Below are 16,162 nucleotides of genomic sequence, written 5' to 3'. Positions count from 1 at the left end.
TGCCGTGTTGTAAGAGCACCCGAGATGGTTAGTGATTACACTGCGATATTGTACCGAGAGTCGCTCGCAGCCTGGTTAACAGAGAGCTGCCTGGGACACGGATGTATACCCCAGGAGAGAAATGCAGCAGGTTTAAGAGCGAGGCTGCATTCAAATGCTGGCCCAGTGCTGAATTTCCCCTTTGGGCACATTATCTGGATGCTTCGTTTGTGCACAGATCATTTGTTAGTGCTCACATTTAGCTAGATGGAATGGATTTGGGCCTCCCCGCCCTCTTACCATTTCACACCAGCCTGCCCCAGAGACCTTTCCAGGGGGCTTGGAAAGATCACTGCTTTCCAGCAAATGCCACCATCCTTTTTATTTGTTGATGTGGGGATAAAGGCAGTAATTAGGGAGAGAAATTGAGTCTCTGCACAGTTTTTCATTACTTTTATCCTCTCCCCCACGTGATCGCAGCTTCTCCTTGAGCGTTCTGTGTAGCAGAGGCAGGGCTGGGTTTTAAATAGATTTGAATCCTGTTAGCATCACTTTTTTTAAGCTGCAGATCTTTGTCTTAAAATGCCACGGCGGCACGGAGGAGGCTGGGAACGACGCTGTGCCAATGGGAGCTCCTCTGGGTCCGGGCTTATGGCAGGGCCCCTTGGCGCTGGTGCATGCACGCACCCTTTGCGAGAGGCGCTGTGCTGCAAGGAGCTTGTCTTTGAACAAGACAGAAGGGACAAAGGAATATTGCTGGTAGTGGTTCCCCACCGAGGCACAAAGGAGCGGACTTGCCCAAGGCTATATTCTTGTGTCTCCGAGCAAAACGGGGATTGAATCCGTGAGTCTCAGTCGGTGCTTGAACCACAGGCTTCCTCCTGGCCTTACAAGGTCCCCTGAGCACAGACTGCCTGAGGCCCTCTACCCCCTCCTTCAAGAACATCTGGGAGCAAAAAAGACCCCTTGCCAGAGTCTGCTCCAGGCTGCAATGGTGTAAATCCAGAGCAACGTCTTGGAAGTCAGCGGGGTCATAACACCACTGGGAGAGAGAGATCTTCTCCCTCCCTTCTTTTGTCTCCTGTATTGCCATCAGCCTGCTGTTGCCCAGACAGGTGATGTGTTGCTGAAGGGTTCCTCTGTGTTTCGAAACTTTGCTGCCTTAATGAGCTTGTTTGTGGAAGGTTTGATAATAGAGAATTATTTATTTTAGGAAGGTCTGCTCTAGGGAATAGGTCCCTGGACAATTGACTGTAAGGCAGCCTTTCCCCGATAGAGGAGCAAAGCGTGTGTGTAATATAGTCCTGTGCCTGCCTACCCCTCACCTCCGTTACTTATAAATATGCACAGATGCTTTGCAGGGTTACCGAACAGTTTCTGCTGCATTAGTGCTGATGATTTCTCTCACTGGGCACTGATATGTGAGTAAGGGCATGCCTGGGCAGGATTTGAGATGCGAGGTAGGAGAGAAGACAGGAAGCAGAAATAAACCAGTGCATCCGTACAGATAATTAACACACAGCGCTTTTCTGGATTATGAGACAGCATGGCTGATGCTTCCTGCCCTAGTCCCAGCAGCCTCCCAGCCCCCATTGGTGGTCTTCTTATTCTCAGCTTCCAAATTTAGCCTTTTTTTAAAAAAAAAAACAACCCAAACTCTGGCTGGCTAGAGTCCCACCCTTCCAGCTGCAACCAATTGGGAGGCTGAGAGCATTGTGGCAACAACAAAAAAAGCATGGCAAGAATTTTGGGTCCCCAGATGAATAATGCCCCTGGTCTCCTGAGCTGAGCAATTATCTCCTGAGATGTGTTTGCAGCTCGACTGCTGATTGTCTGCCTGGCCCCAGTGTAGACTGAGTGGGGCCAGATTTTTGAAGGTGTTCACCTGGTCTCCATTTCCCCTCTGCAGACAATTAATGGATCCTCAGAAGAGCGTGGTGAGAAACACAGGTGGGTAAATTGCACCTGCCTGTCTCAAACTGGCGCTGCCCAGAAAATGAGGTGCCCCAGCTGAACCCAGGGGCTCTGGCGTCTTGCCCATGGTCATGTAGCACCCCAGAGGCTACACAATATTCCTTGTTCTGGGCTCTAAATCCATGCTGCCAGGCTGTTTCTCACCTTGATCAGTTCTCTTCCTCCTCTCCCACCTGAATCTGGGAAGCAGCAAACCTAAAAGAGATGGATTCTCGTGAAATGAGGTGGTTTTTTGATGGTGCTCAGGTGTCCCTGTTTATAGAACCTGGTCCTTTGCAGGGTTTGGTTGCTTGCCCCTGTGAAGGCGAGTGCCTGCGGACTAGCCCGGGGTGCAGCCAGCTGCAGCAGACAGCCGAGCAGTTCGTTCTTGGGTTGACTGCTTCCTGGGGCATGTCTACACATTCATGAATGTGCTTTAGGTAATATGCATTAAATCTAGTACTGTATCTCCATTGTGAAGTACTCGAAAAATGTGCACTATTTTAATGCACATTAGTGAAAGAGCACTTTTTAATGCGCATTAAAGCTCGTGTAGCTGTGCCCCTGTGAACTAAACCGTGCATTCCCCGGATACGAACGGTCTGGGTTCTGCTCTGCTGTGTGAGCATCATGCCTAGTACTGTTATGGGAGGTGACTTGATGATTTCTCCCCATCTTGGTGTACCCCTTGTGCATTTGATAAATAGCTCTAGGTGTTGGCTGCGTAAGAGGGGACCTCTCTGACCAGCTGGTTGTCACAGGGTGTCCGTCTCGGGTGCCGTTCACTTGGTTATCACCAAGATGCCCTACATTTTAAAACGAAAGGCATACCCTAGCTTATCAAGGGAGGAAGCTGGTGCCTAGATTTCTGAATGGCTTCAGTGGAGGAAGTGTCCCTTTTGCTGTTTTAAAAATGGTGAAATATATTGCACTGGATTACTTGATCTCTTTGGAGATGGGCAGCATGCGTAGGAGAGGTTGCCAAATGGGATGTGTATTTATCTGGATGCAACACAGAAAATAAAGGAGTGTTTTTGCACCCACCCAGGTGCAGCCTGACTATGGGCAGACCCTTGTCCAATACTTCAAGAAAGAGCATTTCCCTCCTCTGAGATAAGGAAAATAATCATTTACAAAGAGCGGTCGGCAATGAAAACACATTTTGTTTCTTGCAGGTTCCTGCCACCCTCGCTTGGAAACTCAACATATGATTCCCCCAGGGGGGAGAGAGCAAATAAATGCCATCGACTTATCTACAACATTCACTGGAAGTTGCTTTTCTGTTAATTAATACCTGATGGGGAAACATGCCCACAGAAACGCAGTCTCAGGAACCCAGGAAAGGGAATATGTCTTGTAAAAAGACGCTGCAGCGCTGGAAGCAATAACTACCATTAAGCAAGAGACTTGACATAAAGGCAGCAAACTACCAGTAACAATAGGAAGCCCAGTTACGGACAGGGCACTTTATCTGTGGACCGGTGCGGCTTCCCACTGAAAGGCAGGCAGGAGACAGTGGAGCGATCCTGCATAGGCCACGCGGGTGCGATCCACGGACCCCGGCGGCTTCTTGCATCTCCAAATTTTATGCATCTAACATAAATGACTTTGGTGAGGGGAAGGGAGGCGTGGTAGAGACAGATCTCAGCGTGGAAGGGAGATTCAAAGTTGGGAAGAAGCGGCCTTTCCTCTTCAGCCCCCGGGGGAGAAAAATCAACACGCCGTGCAAAAAAAAGAAGTAGCAGCAGCAGCAGTGGAGCTGTTTTGAATGAAAAGGTTATTGGTCTCATTTAACGGGACCGATCTAAAAAGCCAGCGAAGAGACAAAAAAAAAGGGAGGTATTGGCCTGCTGGTGCCTGACTGGCAGATTCCAGTTAACACCTTATCAGCAGGGCCGCAGACAAATCCGCGCCGGCTGAAGCTACACAGGGAAAGAAAGGAGGGGAGGGTGTTTCTGTAACCAGGGACGACAGCAGCAACAGTCCACGGAGATACAGGGAGGATAGAGAGGGAGGGAGAGAGACAGGCGCAGACAGCTCCTGCACAATAACCTTCCTTTCCAGCCGGCGCACGGGAGAGGGAAGGGCGGAAAAATAAATCAACCTGCAGTGGGTTTTTTTTTTATGGTCGTTCCCATTGAGAGAGACCGCGATTTAAACGAAAGCACAGCCCTGATCGTGGCCAAGCCAGGCAGCCGTCTCCCCGAGCGGGATGTAGCAGCTCTTTTCTTTGGTTGTTGTTCACTTGAAGAGTGGGCGCCGATCCTCCAGGACTGAGATCCCATCTTCCAGCAAGGCACTGAAACCGAAGCAGATCTCCCCCGCTCATCCTGACCCTGCTGCTGCTGCTGCTGTTGAAAGGAAAAGAAAAGGGGGGGGAAGAGCCTTGTTCTTTGCCGAGGAGGGAGGAAGGAAGCAGAGAAAGCTGGAAGAAGCATCCGAGGGTATCGGTGGCGGTGTGGCTAGATATTTCTTTATCTGTGAAGTCAAAGCGAGTGCCCTGATGACTCCTCAGTGAAACGGGGGGAGTTTGCAGGCGATACAGCAATTTATGCACTGATTAGTCTGGAGAGAAAGCGGCTGGGCCACAATGGGGAAATCCAACAGCAAGTTGAAGCCTGAAGTTGTGGAAGAGCTGACCAGGAAAACATACTGTGAGTATTAAAGAACCCCCCCTACACTCACACTCACACTCACACTCACACTCACACACACACACACACACACACACACACAAACATAATGTGAATATTAAAGGAAAAAACCCTACACACACCATACACACACACACAAACATAATGTGAATATTAAAGGAAAAAACCCTACACACACCATACACACACACACAAACATAACGTGAATATTATAGGAAAAAACCCTACACACACACACACACACACACACACACACACAAACATACTGTGAATATTATAGGAAAAAAAACTACACACACACACACACACACACACACACACACTGTGAGTGTTAAAGGAAAAAAAACCCCTACACACCCCCCCAACCCCCTTTCCCCTTCTCTGCAAAGATGTGCTACTCTGCTGTGGGATGAGGGCGATGGCTGGAGTCCATCCCAATCCTGATCAGAAGACACCTCTGCTTGTCTCGAGGGGTCCCGCTGTGTGCATCGGGGGGCTCCACATGTGCGATTTATGCCATATGAATGTGTGCACTTGGGAGGGCACAGGAGTGGAGCAGGTAAATGTGTCCCTTTGTGCCATTTGCAGGATGCGCTATATTCGTTACAAAAAAACGAAAGGCAGGTATTCCGGGGGGGCAATTGCAAGGGGGAAAACACTTCCACTAATTATTCTGGGCGACGAGCCCACCGCTGCTGTGAGAGGCACTAGACAGACAGGTATTTTTTTTTTTTCCTCAAGGAGCTCATGGTGGTGATTCAGACATCACAATGCACTGAAGCGCTGGCAAGGAGAGTAAAACACCCCCATCCCTGCGAATCTCTTCTACGCTCTGTGTGTGCGTGTGTGAGAGAGAGAGGGAGAAATGGAGTGGGGAGGGGGCAGAGAAAAAATATTCAGTGGCAAAGATTGCTGTGATCTGCGCTGTGCTGGTGAATCTGCAGGGAGTCCAGAAATTCTGCGCTGCCTCCTCTGATTTTTGGTTTATTTTTAGTTAAAGAGCAGGGAGGGGGGTTCATGGCATTGACAATTTCTTACTCACTCTCTTAATGGATTGCACAGACACTGCTGGGCTTTGTTGAAGGAATTCATGAGAGATTAGCTGGGAGAGGCATACAGACAACAAATTATTTATAGGGGGCAGGAAGCCAAGGGAACACCCCCATGCTATTAAAAAAAATGCTTTTTTTTGCCTAGCTGTAAATGTCCAAGGGATGTGTTTTCCCCATCTCCCCCCTCCCCACATACATGGTCTTGTGTTATCACTTGCTTAACGCCATATGCACTTCACCTGGATCTGCAGCTTCAAGATCTTTATAGGGCCTCCTCCTGCCCGACATGGGCATGCATTGATCCATCAGTACGTACAGATCACTGCATTTGGGCTCTTCAGTCCACTTTTGAATCAGGCAGCTTGCTTTACTTTAAAATGAGAACTCGCCCCTTGGCAGGGCTTTCAGAGTTTCGGTGCATGAAGCAGAGGAGCCTTGTCCCTATTCTGTAGCACAGTGAAGGGTCAGACACCAGAAAGTTCCCTCTCTGTTTTGCTAGACATTTTAATATCAGCCTAATACTCTGCTCTTCCAAAGGAGAGGACTTGCAAGCTCTGATCTACCCTTATGAGCGCTCCTAGCAGAGGAACTGTTTTGACTGGTGCAAGTGGATTGCTTTAATGATTTTATAAAGGAAAGAATCAAGGGAAAGCCAAGGCTACTGTGTTTTAAGTTTACCTCTCTGCATCCAGGTTGGAGGTGTTCTCTTTGCATAGTCGAAATATGTGTAGCCAGACCTAGGAGCTCTCTCCACTGTCACTGCTGCAGTCCCACAGCAGTGCTTGTCCAAAAAAGCCCTAGATTAGGATGCAGCTGGTTCTCCCATATGGAGAAGAGGCACACTGGTGCATTGCACAACCCTGACATTCAGTCTTGCTGCATCCCGTCTCTGGACAGATAGGAGCACTAGAGCAAGTCAGACAGGGGATGGCTACATACCCCAACACAGGTGTGACTGGGGTCCAGGCAGGCGTATCCAAGCTAGATTTAATTCATTCTGCACAGGGAGCTATAGCAGGGGCCCAGATTGCACCAGGCAGCAAGCTAAGCACAGGGCACTTTGGGTGCATCACATAAATGCCCTGGGCTGCAATCCTTTTGTTCTGTAGACAGACCCTTAAGGGCTCCTGAGCTCGACTCCCATCTCCAACTTTTTCCTGGAGATGGTGGAGATGGTTCCAGGCTGGTCTGGCACCATCCCAAGCTGGCACTGGACTTACTTACCAGTGTAAGTCTACTCTGTAGTGCCACTCTACCCTAGGGAAAGAGCAGCCCTTTCCAGTGAATCCCGCAGGGGACAAGTACATGGCAGACAAAGGTCGTTTCAGCGGTAGGTGCAGAACAAATGTAATAGCATTGCAGAATGGGTGTGTCTGCCTTGGGAGTGTTTCCATTAGGGTTGGAAGCCAGTCAATTAACCTGTGAAATATTGTCAATTGCCTGCATATTTTTTGACAGTCAAAGATTATAGCAATTTTACAAAAAACCCCACTTTTTATAGTTTACTTGATAGAAATATGATTTTTAATGGTTTTTAACACATCTCAATGGAAAATTCGTGGTTTTTCTCTGTATTGTTTGGACCTGTTGGCTATTTTTTTACATTTTTTGACCAATAGTGGGTTGGTCAATAGACTGAACTGTATTTGACTGGTCAAATACCCAACCCAACTCGGGGTAAGTTGTTTTATCCCCACCCCCCCACACACACACACTTCTTTTCTCCTCCTTTCTCTTCTGCTTGTCCCCCTTTGCCAGTCTCTGCCCCTCCCCACCACCAAAAAAAATCTTATGTTCTTTGGATGCTGGACCAAAAAGCAAGTCATTGCTATGGACTACGGGACATTTTCAGCTGGCCTCAGCAAGGCTCTTGATTTGCCACATCTGCTCTGGCCCACCCAATTTACTGAATTTAGTGTGTACACGCATGCAGGGCAGCAGTGCCCTTGCCAGCCCTGAGTTGGCGTGTGCAGGTGGCTTTTTGCACACTTTTATCTGTGTGGGCATGTAAAAGATACAGGCGCAACAGGCCAGGTACAGGTTCAGTCCCAGAGGCCAGGTTTGCATGTATTTACACCTGTGCAGCCTCCATGTCTTCAGCAGAGCGGTATGTGCAGAACTAGAACTGGACTATTAAGCTTTGCTCCTCTAGGCCTCCTCTCTGCTGCTACTCATATTTTCCAAAGCAGTCCTGTGTCTGCCACAGCGGTCCAGGCAAGTGAGGTTTCTGCCGTCAGCCTCGGTGCCTGCATGGCTCTCATAGTTAGCTCAGAGTCTATCCTCAGAGCCTGTGAAGTAGAGAAGGATGAACCTCAGTTGCAGATGGGAGTACAGGAATCTGATCTCCTTTAGCAGTTGTCCAGTCTGTTAGACCCACTTCTCTCACCAAACAGAATTAGTAGAGGGCAGTTGCAGCAGTGAACCAACACACAGCTCCTTTGGGGGGATGAAAATCCCTGCTCTCATCTCATGCCCTCATCCATTACCTGGTCCAAGTCGCTGTCCGGGGTAGGTTTTTATCAATGCCACCTATTGCCATAGTATCTGAGCACCTTTGTGAGCCAAGAGAGACGCTGCCAGGCCTTGAATGAACAACTGTGGAGTGCCATCCCTTGGCATCCATCCTGAAATTCAGTGTGTGATCCAGGCCTACCAAAATGGGGTCTGCTCCGCGGCATGGCATGCTGCCGTCCCAGGGGCCATTTACATTGCAAACTGAGAAGCGCATCTAGACGAGGCTTCCCTGGGGGTGCAGGCTGCTCTCCTGCAAGGCTATCATCTCGTCTCGTAGTTTCCTATAATGCTGCGAGCCCTGTGTCTGGAGCAGAGCCATTTAGCAACAGATCCCAATGGGAAATTTCCTTCTGTTACGTCAGCTCGAATTTGTGGGGTAGCTTTGTGTTGTCATTGGAGAGGTTGCTGGGTTTCAGTGCACAAAGCCCCAGTCCTATCGCTCTTGTGAACAAAGTTGTCAGTACGTACGACTGACCACAGCTCCGTGTGTTGGTGCAAGTCCAGACTATCCCAGGAATGTTACACTGTGCATTTCTGTAATCGGGGGACATCGCATTGGCCTGTATTAATAGGAAGATACGTGAAGCTGTGCCATATAACCCAAAGGCAGAGGAATGGAGACCAGAGCTCTTGGGTTTGTTTTCCAGCTCTGCTACTGACTTGCAGCTCTCAAGGTCAGATTTTTTGGTGGTGTTTAGATACCTATGGATGCAGGCAGACACTTATTGCAGTTTTAAATGGTGCCTGGATACCTCGGTCTGACCAGGGTGGCCACTGGGTGCTGATCTGCATCTCCAAGTATGTGAGAAGAAACTTTTAAAAATTGTTTCCTTTTGCCTGCAAAGTGGCAGCATGAGCCAACCTGACTGGAGCCCAGATGAAGCGCTGAGAGCGCTAACTTTTCTGGAAGTCCAAGCTGCTGCCTCTTAGGGGAATACAGCAAAAGCCAACACCGAACGTTGATAATAATTAATAATGAATTATGTAATTCTTTGCACTTTCAAAGTGCCTTTCATCCACAGCCTCTTAAAGTGCCTCATAATCATTAATTTATTAAGCCCTAAAGCCCAGTTGAGCTAGCATAGAAAGACAGCGATCGCTGCTGTGCACTTTGTCCCCAAAAGGTAGAACTGCCTGAGTCTCCCAGGAAATCTTTCCTGCTCTTTCTCCTTGTCCAGACCCTGATTCAACACCGAACCAGGAATGGGCTGTAATTCAAGCAGGTGCTTAAACCTCAGCAACCTTAGTGTGCTTGGCAGACATGGGGCCAGGGTGCTTTAGGTCCTGTCACTGGAGAGAGAATGGGGCATCCCTGTAAGCAAGAAATGCATTTAACCAAAACCATGGACAGTGCCAAGAGCACGTGCATGTTGTACGATGAGAGGGGCAGAATATTTGTCTTTCAGGAATGAATTATGTGTGACATAGGTTTATGCCAAAAAGGCAGAGGACCGAGTACTTTCAAATCTCACTCCCAAACCAGTGGTAACAGTATTGCCTACTCATAACACTCATGAGGTTGCTTTAAACAGTCTGAGAGTTTGTTGGGTTTTTTTTAAAAACACTGTTTGGTGGTGGTTTTTGGCACTTTCTGGTTTTTGTGGGGTTTGGGTATTGAATCTTGTGCAAAAATGCTAAGAACATATATTTTAAAGTGAAAGCTGAGGTTCTTATGTAGTCACTTCGCACCAGCAGCTGTGGTCTTCAGAAAAAAGCCCCGAGGGCTGAGCAGGCTGCACTAGGATCCTTAGGGCTGTAAGAAACCAGCCTGGGTGGATCCAACTGCACAGTTGGGGCCCAGATCCGTGGGTTTTACAGGTGTAGCTTGGGGGTCTGCAGTGAATTTCTGTGGAAGACCCAGAGAGGAGTGAAGGGTCGGGGCAGCTCTTTGTTGGTGAGGGACCTCCGCCAGCACGAAGGAGTCCCCCATCGCCCACCGGTCCTCCAAAGAATGCAGTGCTGGTTTCCTCTCCACCGTGTCCCACGCCCTGATTGATCTGGTAAATTTTAAACTCACTTCAGCATCCTGGGTTTTTTTCCTCCTTTACAACACAGCCACAAAATTGGCTCTGGTGCTTAATGGTAATGCATTGAATTAATGGGCATTAGTTTAAGAGCAAACGATAAAGGTATTGATTTCGATTTGCTGTGAAATCTAGAGGTGGGTTGAATTCTGTGGGATGGCAGAGCAAGCTCCGCCAGCGTGGCGGTTGTTAACTAGTAACTTCCCTCGAATTTTCTGAACAAGAGCATAGGGTTGGGGGCTTTGTAACGGGCAGATCGCATGCTGGCGGCTGTTCCTGTAGTGGCACGGTCGTCCGTGTAGCTGTGCACACTGGAAGGCAAAGTGGGGCAGTGGATGGAGCCCCGGGCTCCTTTCCCTCTTCTGCCGTTGTCTCTCTGCATGACCTTGCCCAGAACACCAGGCTCTCCTGGTTGCAGACATCCGCGTGGAGCCACCTGAGCCGAATGAACGGCAAGACCTTTTGGAAGCAACCTAGGTCAGCCCGCAGAGTGTGGCCACACGCAGGGCCCTGGCAGGAGTGCAAGATTCATGCCTAGAGCTGCAGCTGCCAAGCCTGCCACAAATTTGGGGAGAGGAAAGGCTAAGGGAAGCGCTCTCCTAGCAGTGCCATTCAGCTCAGCTCCTCCCTCGCCGCACTGATTAATTGTTGGCTGGGAACGCTGATTCCAGGAGATGGAGACATGAGGAGATGGATAGGGGCCTGGAAAGGCACGTGCAAGCGCGAGGGGGAAAGTAGAAATTGGGCTTGTGGGAAGGGTTTCCTGTTGGGAGGCTTATTTGAAAACCCTGGCTTTTCCAGCCCCAGTGATAGTGTATTAGCCAAATGGTTTCCTTTTAAAAACACCCGAACCAAACACAGCAAAAATTGAGCGCGGTGCTTCGCACCTCTTACGCTCATTGTCTGCAGAGTCCCAAGCGCAGCAGCTAACCAGGTTAATAGTGGTGCACCCATTTTACAGGTCAGAAAACCAAGGCCCAGAGAGGGGGCATGATTTTTGTCAACTCGCCCGTGTTGGCGACCCTGAGCGAGGCAAAGGGATGCAGACCCTTCCCAAACCCCGCTGCTCTCTGTGCAGCCACTCTGAGTGTTACTCTGGCAAATAGCACGAGTCTGGTCGGCGTCTCTCTCGGCAGCAGATCTCTGATGTGTCTCTTCAGGGCTTTGTGCTTCTTTGCTTCGTAAGACTGGCTGCTGCCAGGACGGCTCTGCAGCTGCAGGACCCGGTTAGACAGGCCTGCCCCTGCCCCCAGCATGTTCATGATGGTGTCCAGCAGATGTAAACACGCCTGGAAGAATAGGGCTCCTCTCTGGGAGTAGGTAGACATGAGGCCCCGTAGCTGATCGCCTGCATACACCAGGAAACCAAGACACAACCACCAGCCCTTATGGGCAAACAGCTCCCCAAAACTGCCCCCCAAACACAGGCTCATGTTCCTGTTGGAAGGCAGTCAGGTGCCCCTGTGTTGCAAGTTGTCCTTGCATTAGGCACTACGTTGCATTGTTTCTATAGGATTATGTCCATCTTTACATGTCTGGAAATAGACCCTGAGTCTGACCTTTAGAAGCGCTGGGGAGTTGGAGCAATAGGGGCTTAGCTCTCCTGCAGCTCAGTCCCGTGGTGACCAAAGGCAAATCAAGTTGTCTTTCAGATGCTGAATGCAGGTGCATTTACCCTGTGCATTTCTTTCCAAACCGTTCTCTAAGCTGTTCCCTGGCGGGGTGATCTCACTGGACTAATCTCTATATTAATCATCTTCAGTAAACCTGGATGCCTATGGCATCTAGGCCCTTTCACTGCATGTGTGTCCTGAGGGGTGAATTTCTGGTAACCACTTGTCCCGTCTGTGACTCCAGTGGCGACACTGTGCAGTGTTGAACAGACACCAGAGGCAGCTGCATTTGGTGATGGGCAAGAAGGTCTCTGGCTATCTGGCCTAGAGCATGCTGGCATCCTCTCAGAGGCAGATATAACAGAGATATAATGTTATCCCATCAGGGTGGGAATGAACAGGATCAATTACAGCTTCATTTTGTTGCTTCTCTCCAGACTGTCTTTCGAAGGTCTGCACTTGTGCTTTATTTCATCAAGCAGAAATTCCTGCTGGAGCCTGGAGCCATGCGCAGGCTGCGCCTCCGCAGTAAAGGATGCTCTGCTCTGCTGCCTTGTATCCTAGCTCAGCAGTTGATGTGCTTGTCTGGCAGTTACAATTTAGGAGCGTTTTAAAGGGGGGCCGAACTTGAAAGAGAACATCTGCCTACATCAGTGGTCCCCAACCTTTTTAGCCTTGAGGGCCCCCTGCAATAGACTCAAGGCCCCTCTTGGAAAATGCCAGCTCTTAGTTTTTACTCACTTTTGACTACAGAAAAGTAATAGAGCAGTTCTTCTGTGACACGGAGCTCAGAAAGGTCACAACAGGTCTGAAGGCTTTTGGCACTGCAGATTTCTGTTTGAAATGGCTGGGTTTGTTGTGTGAATCGTGCGTACACCTAACAGTGCTAGCATTGCGTGGCACCCTGCAGCACCTTGGAAAGGATCTCAAGGCACCCCAGGGTACCGCAGCACCCTGGCTGAGAACAACTGGCCCACACGCAGAGTAGCCCTAAGCAAGGCCAACAGTGCAGCCGCTGGGCAGAGGGTGGGTGCCAGGGCTGGGCCACTGCATGGTGCTGTGCTTTCTTGCTGAGCAGTTTCTGGACTGATCCTGGTGTGATATGTGGATGAAACTCTTTGGGCTGGGGAGCAGAGCGGCGGGATTCTCCGTGTTGCAGCCCCTCGGAGGAGGGATTGGAAGATGTAAAAAGGGAATGGGAGGAGCTGAAAGATTCAAGAGCAGTAATATCAACCATGCAGCCTTTTGCTCGGGCTGGGTGTACCTCGAGCAGGTGGTGGGGATCCCCGACGAAGCACCTGGGCCCTGCAGTGGGCTACTGCTGGGAATGTAGTTGTGTGGACGAGTCACTACCCACTTGGTGGCATCCCCAGCCGATACCTCCTGAGGGCTAGCAATGGTCTTGCACGCTGGGCATCAGCTAAAGTGGCCTACTTTGGGGGAGCAAAATCCAGGGCTCCGTTCCAGCCACCCCACAGACCTAAGGCCCTGGAAGCAGCCTACCCCACTTCATTTCTGCTGGGTGTAGCCTCCTCCATGGGACACAGCGGCAGGGGAACGGTCTCTGCTCAGGGGGCCAGCGCTGGTGTTGAGGTCGACGCTGCCTCCTGACCCCGAGGCTGCCTAGCTGCATTCCTGCGACACCGGGCAGCCTGGTCCTGGGGCCATGTGGCAGGCATAGCAAGTTGCTGCCTGACATTGTGGGAACATTGGGGTGCGATGGGGAGGGGGAAGCGATACGGGATCAAGTCTTAAATATGAGGACAGCAGCAGGGACTGCTGTGGGGCACCGGGGCACAGCCCCCAGATCCAGAGCTGTGCTGGCGCATTTCAGACCAGCAGCTACTTTCTGTTCGACCTTTTCCACACAGGGACCCACTGCAGTTTTGATCCTCCCCTACCTTACGGGAAAGGAGCAGGGGGTCTTCCTAATGCCCCAGCAGGTCCTCGTGCCCCTCCAGATTGCCAGCTATCTAGGCGCTCCTGTGGCTCCCATCACTTGTGCATCTAAGCACCTTGCAGTAGTAGGTTTTCTCTCTGCTTACACCATCAGGAGGTGGAATCTCCATTTTTCCACGTGTCTAAGAGACTTCCCTAAGACGAGGGTACAAACTCACTTCTTTGGTGTCCCTGTCCGACAGCCCGTGGTCTTTCCTACACTTGTGTGCATGCAGGATCAAACTCCCCTGGGGTCTTCATTTGGCCAGACTGGGAATTTCCCAATTTCTCCCCATGCATGCTGCAAATAAGGGGATGGCCAATGCCAAAGGACATCCTATTTCCCCTGCCTTTGGAGTAGGGGCTGGGTAGGGAGGCAGCATCATGTTTGTGAACCAGGCGGTAGTGAGTACTCTGTGTGAAGCAGGAAAATCAACCAAGCAGTAACCCCAATTTTTAGTACAAGCCATTGTGGAAGAGCACGTTTTTCCCCAGGACTGCTGGCCTCTTCACAAGCGATGGACTACCCTTGCGCTTATCCCTGGAAGACATATGGGATCCTGTCTGCCTCGGACTTCCAGGCTGTTGAAGGAATCAACCTTGTGCCCTGGAAATAGCTGTCAGCTCATGGGGAAAACCAAGGTTAACTGCAACTTAGAATGAAACAAAAGCAGCAACTGGATGTTGCTGGAAGTATTTCAGTATCATCATTTTCTTCCCTTATTTGTTACAAACTATGAATCTCTCTCTCTCTCTTTTTGAGCTGACTTCTGAAAGCCAGCTTCAGCCCTTAAATATTTAATAGTGTCTGCAGAGGATTCTAATTGCATATTAGTGTACTTGTTGGTACCAGCCCTGAGGGAGATGGGATCAGATTTGCTTATGGGCCTGTTTATTTGGTACAGTAGCTAGACAATCCACTAATGGCGACAGTTAAAGAGAAGATTGCCAGATGCACACACAATTCCCTCTGCCTCTTGCATAATATTCTAGAAGTAACAGGTACTGTATTGCTCTGATTATAAATCTACTGTATTTTTTCCCTCCAGAAGAATCCTTAAAATCGCTTTCTACTGATATGCGGGGTCGACCTGCTACAGGTCTGCCATTTGTGCTTGCAGTTCTGGTGTCTGCAAAAAACAGCAAGGCAGAATTTTGTTCGGTACACTTTTTATTTTGGTATTTTCAACACATGTAATGCCTCGAATCCTTTCCTTGGGCAGTCATGGTTCTAGGTATTTATCAGTACCTGTTGATGTACCGGTGTATTCAGGGAAAGGGCTGTTTGCCCTAAATTTTGAACTGGACAATATGGGGTCAGCGCATATGCAGGATAGTGTATAATTAGAGCACTGTGGTGCTGCTAACAATGAAGCTTTGTTTTTCCACAGTCCTGGCTTGCTATTCTGCTAGTCGGTATTTGCTGAGATGTGGGATTTGCTCTACCTTTTGTGGAAACTGAGGCATGGAGAAGTGAAGTGACCTGGCCAATTTTAGGCCAGGCTGGATTGCTGACTCCCGGTCTTCTGTGCTAACAAGCAGATATTATGGACACGCGGGAGAGGGTCGAAACATTTCCCCACTGGCTCAGCGCTAGAGTTAGCAGCCTTGAGAGCCCTTATGTACCTGTGGTTTACTATTGGTAACCTGCTGCTGCCTCAGGTCTGAGCGATGCGGTAGTAACCGTGCCGGCAAACGGAGTACAGGAAAACTCCAGGGTTCAAAGCGTCTCGGCGTGGAGCAAGGGGACTGGACCGTGAGTTGATGACGTGAGTTGTGTCCCCAGTCCTGCTGGTGGCTTGCTGGGCGATCTGGGCTCAATCAGTTTACCTCTCTGTGACTCATCTGCTGCACTGATGATATAGAAATAGCTGCACGGACCTCTTTTGGAAAGCACGTTGGGCATGGGCACTGCATGTTCTGAGACGGCATGGAAAGAGCCTGGTCAAGGACCAGAGGCCGTCTCACTATGACGGTGCTGGAGAAGCATGGTAGCAGCCGGCACTGAGCTCTGGGGTCCTTCAGTACTCGCTTGTGCTCCTCTGCTGTGGTGATTCTCAGCAGGGGAGCCACAGCACCCCGGGGTGCCTTGAGAGCCTATCAAGAGTGCTGTGGGGAGCCACGCAGTGTTAGCACCAGTAAGTGTGCAAACATGATTCACAAGAGAAACCAGAGATTTTGAAGAGGGATCCATAGTGTCAAAAGCACTCTGACCTGTTATGGCCTGTTCTGAATTTTTTGCAGCGGAAGAATTGCTTCAGTATTTTACCATAGTCAAAAAGCGAGTGAAAACTAAGAGCTGGGATTTCTGAGAGGGACCTTGGGTCTAAAAAGGATGACAACCGCTGCTCTACGCCATACTATGGTGGTGTACAGTGCACGGTATAGCTGTCCCCAGGGCAAAGAGCTCTGCAAGGGGTGCCTCGGTATTGCTG

At 49.8% G+C, this 16,162-nt stretch overlaps 1 protein-coding gene across 1 annotated transcript in view; it reads left to right on the top strand.

Annotated features, from left to right (window-relative positions):
• NCS1 (neuronal calcium sensor 1) overlaps positions 1–16,162 on the top strand; it is an 83,810-nt gene that overhangs the window by 8,214 nt on the left and 59,434 nt on the right. Inside the window, exon 2 of the mRNA XM_090021339.1 lies at positions 3,108–4,586. Within this exon, the coding sequence (XP_089877465.1) occupies positions 4,523–4,586 (64 nt within the window). The 5' untranslated portion in view covers positions 3,108–4,522. The remainder of the gene's footprint in view (positions 1–3,107; positions 4,587–16,162) is intronic.

The sequence above is a fragment of the Crocodylus siamensis genome, chromosome 11 (genome assembly GCF_052110815.1).
Source record: "Crocodylus siamensis isolate JL-2025a chromosome 11, ASM5211081v1, whole genome shotgun sequence".
Lineage (NCBI taxonomy): Eukaryota > Metazoa > Chordata > Crocodylia > Crocodylidae > Crocodylus > Crocodylus siamensis.
Note: the sequence above shows the minus strand (reverse complement) of the source record. Positions and strands in the feature narration are given on the sequence as shown.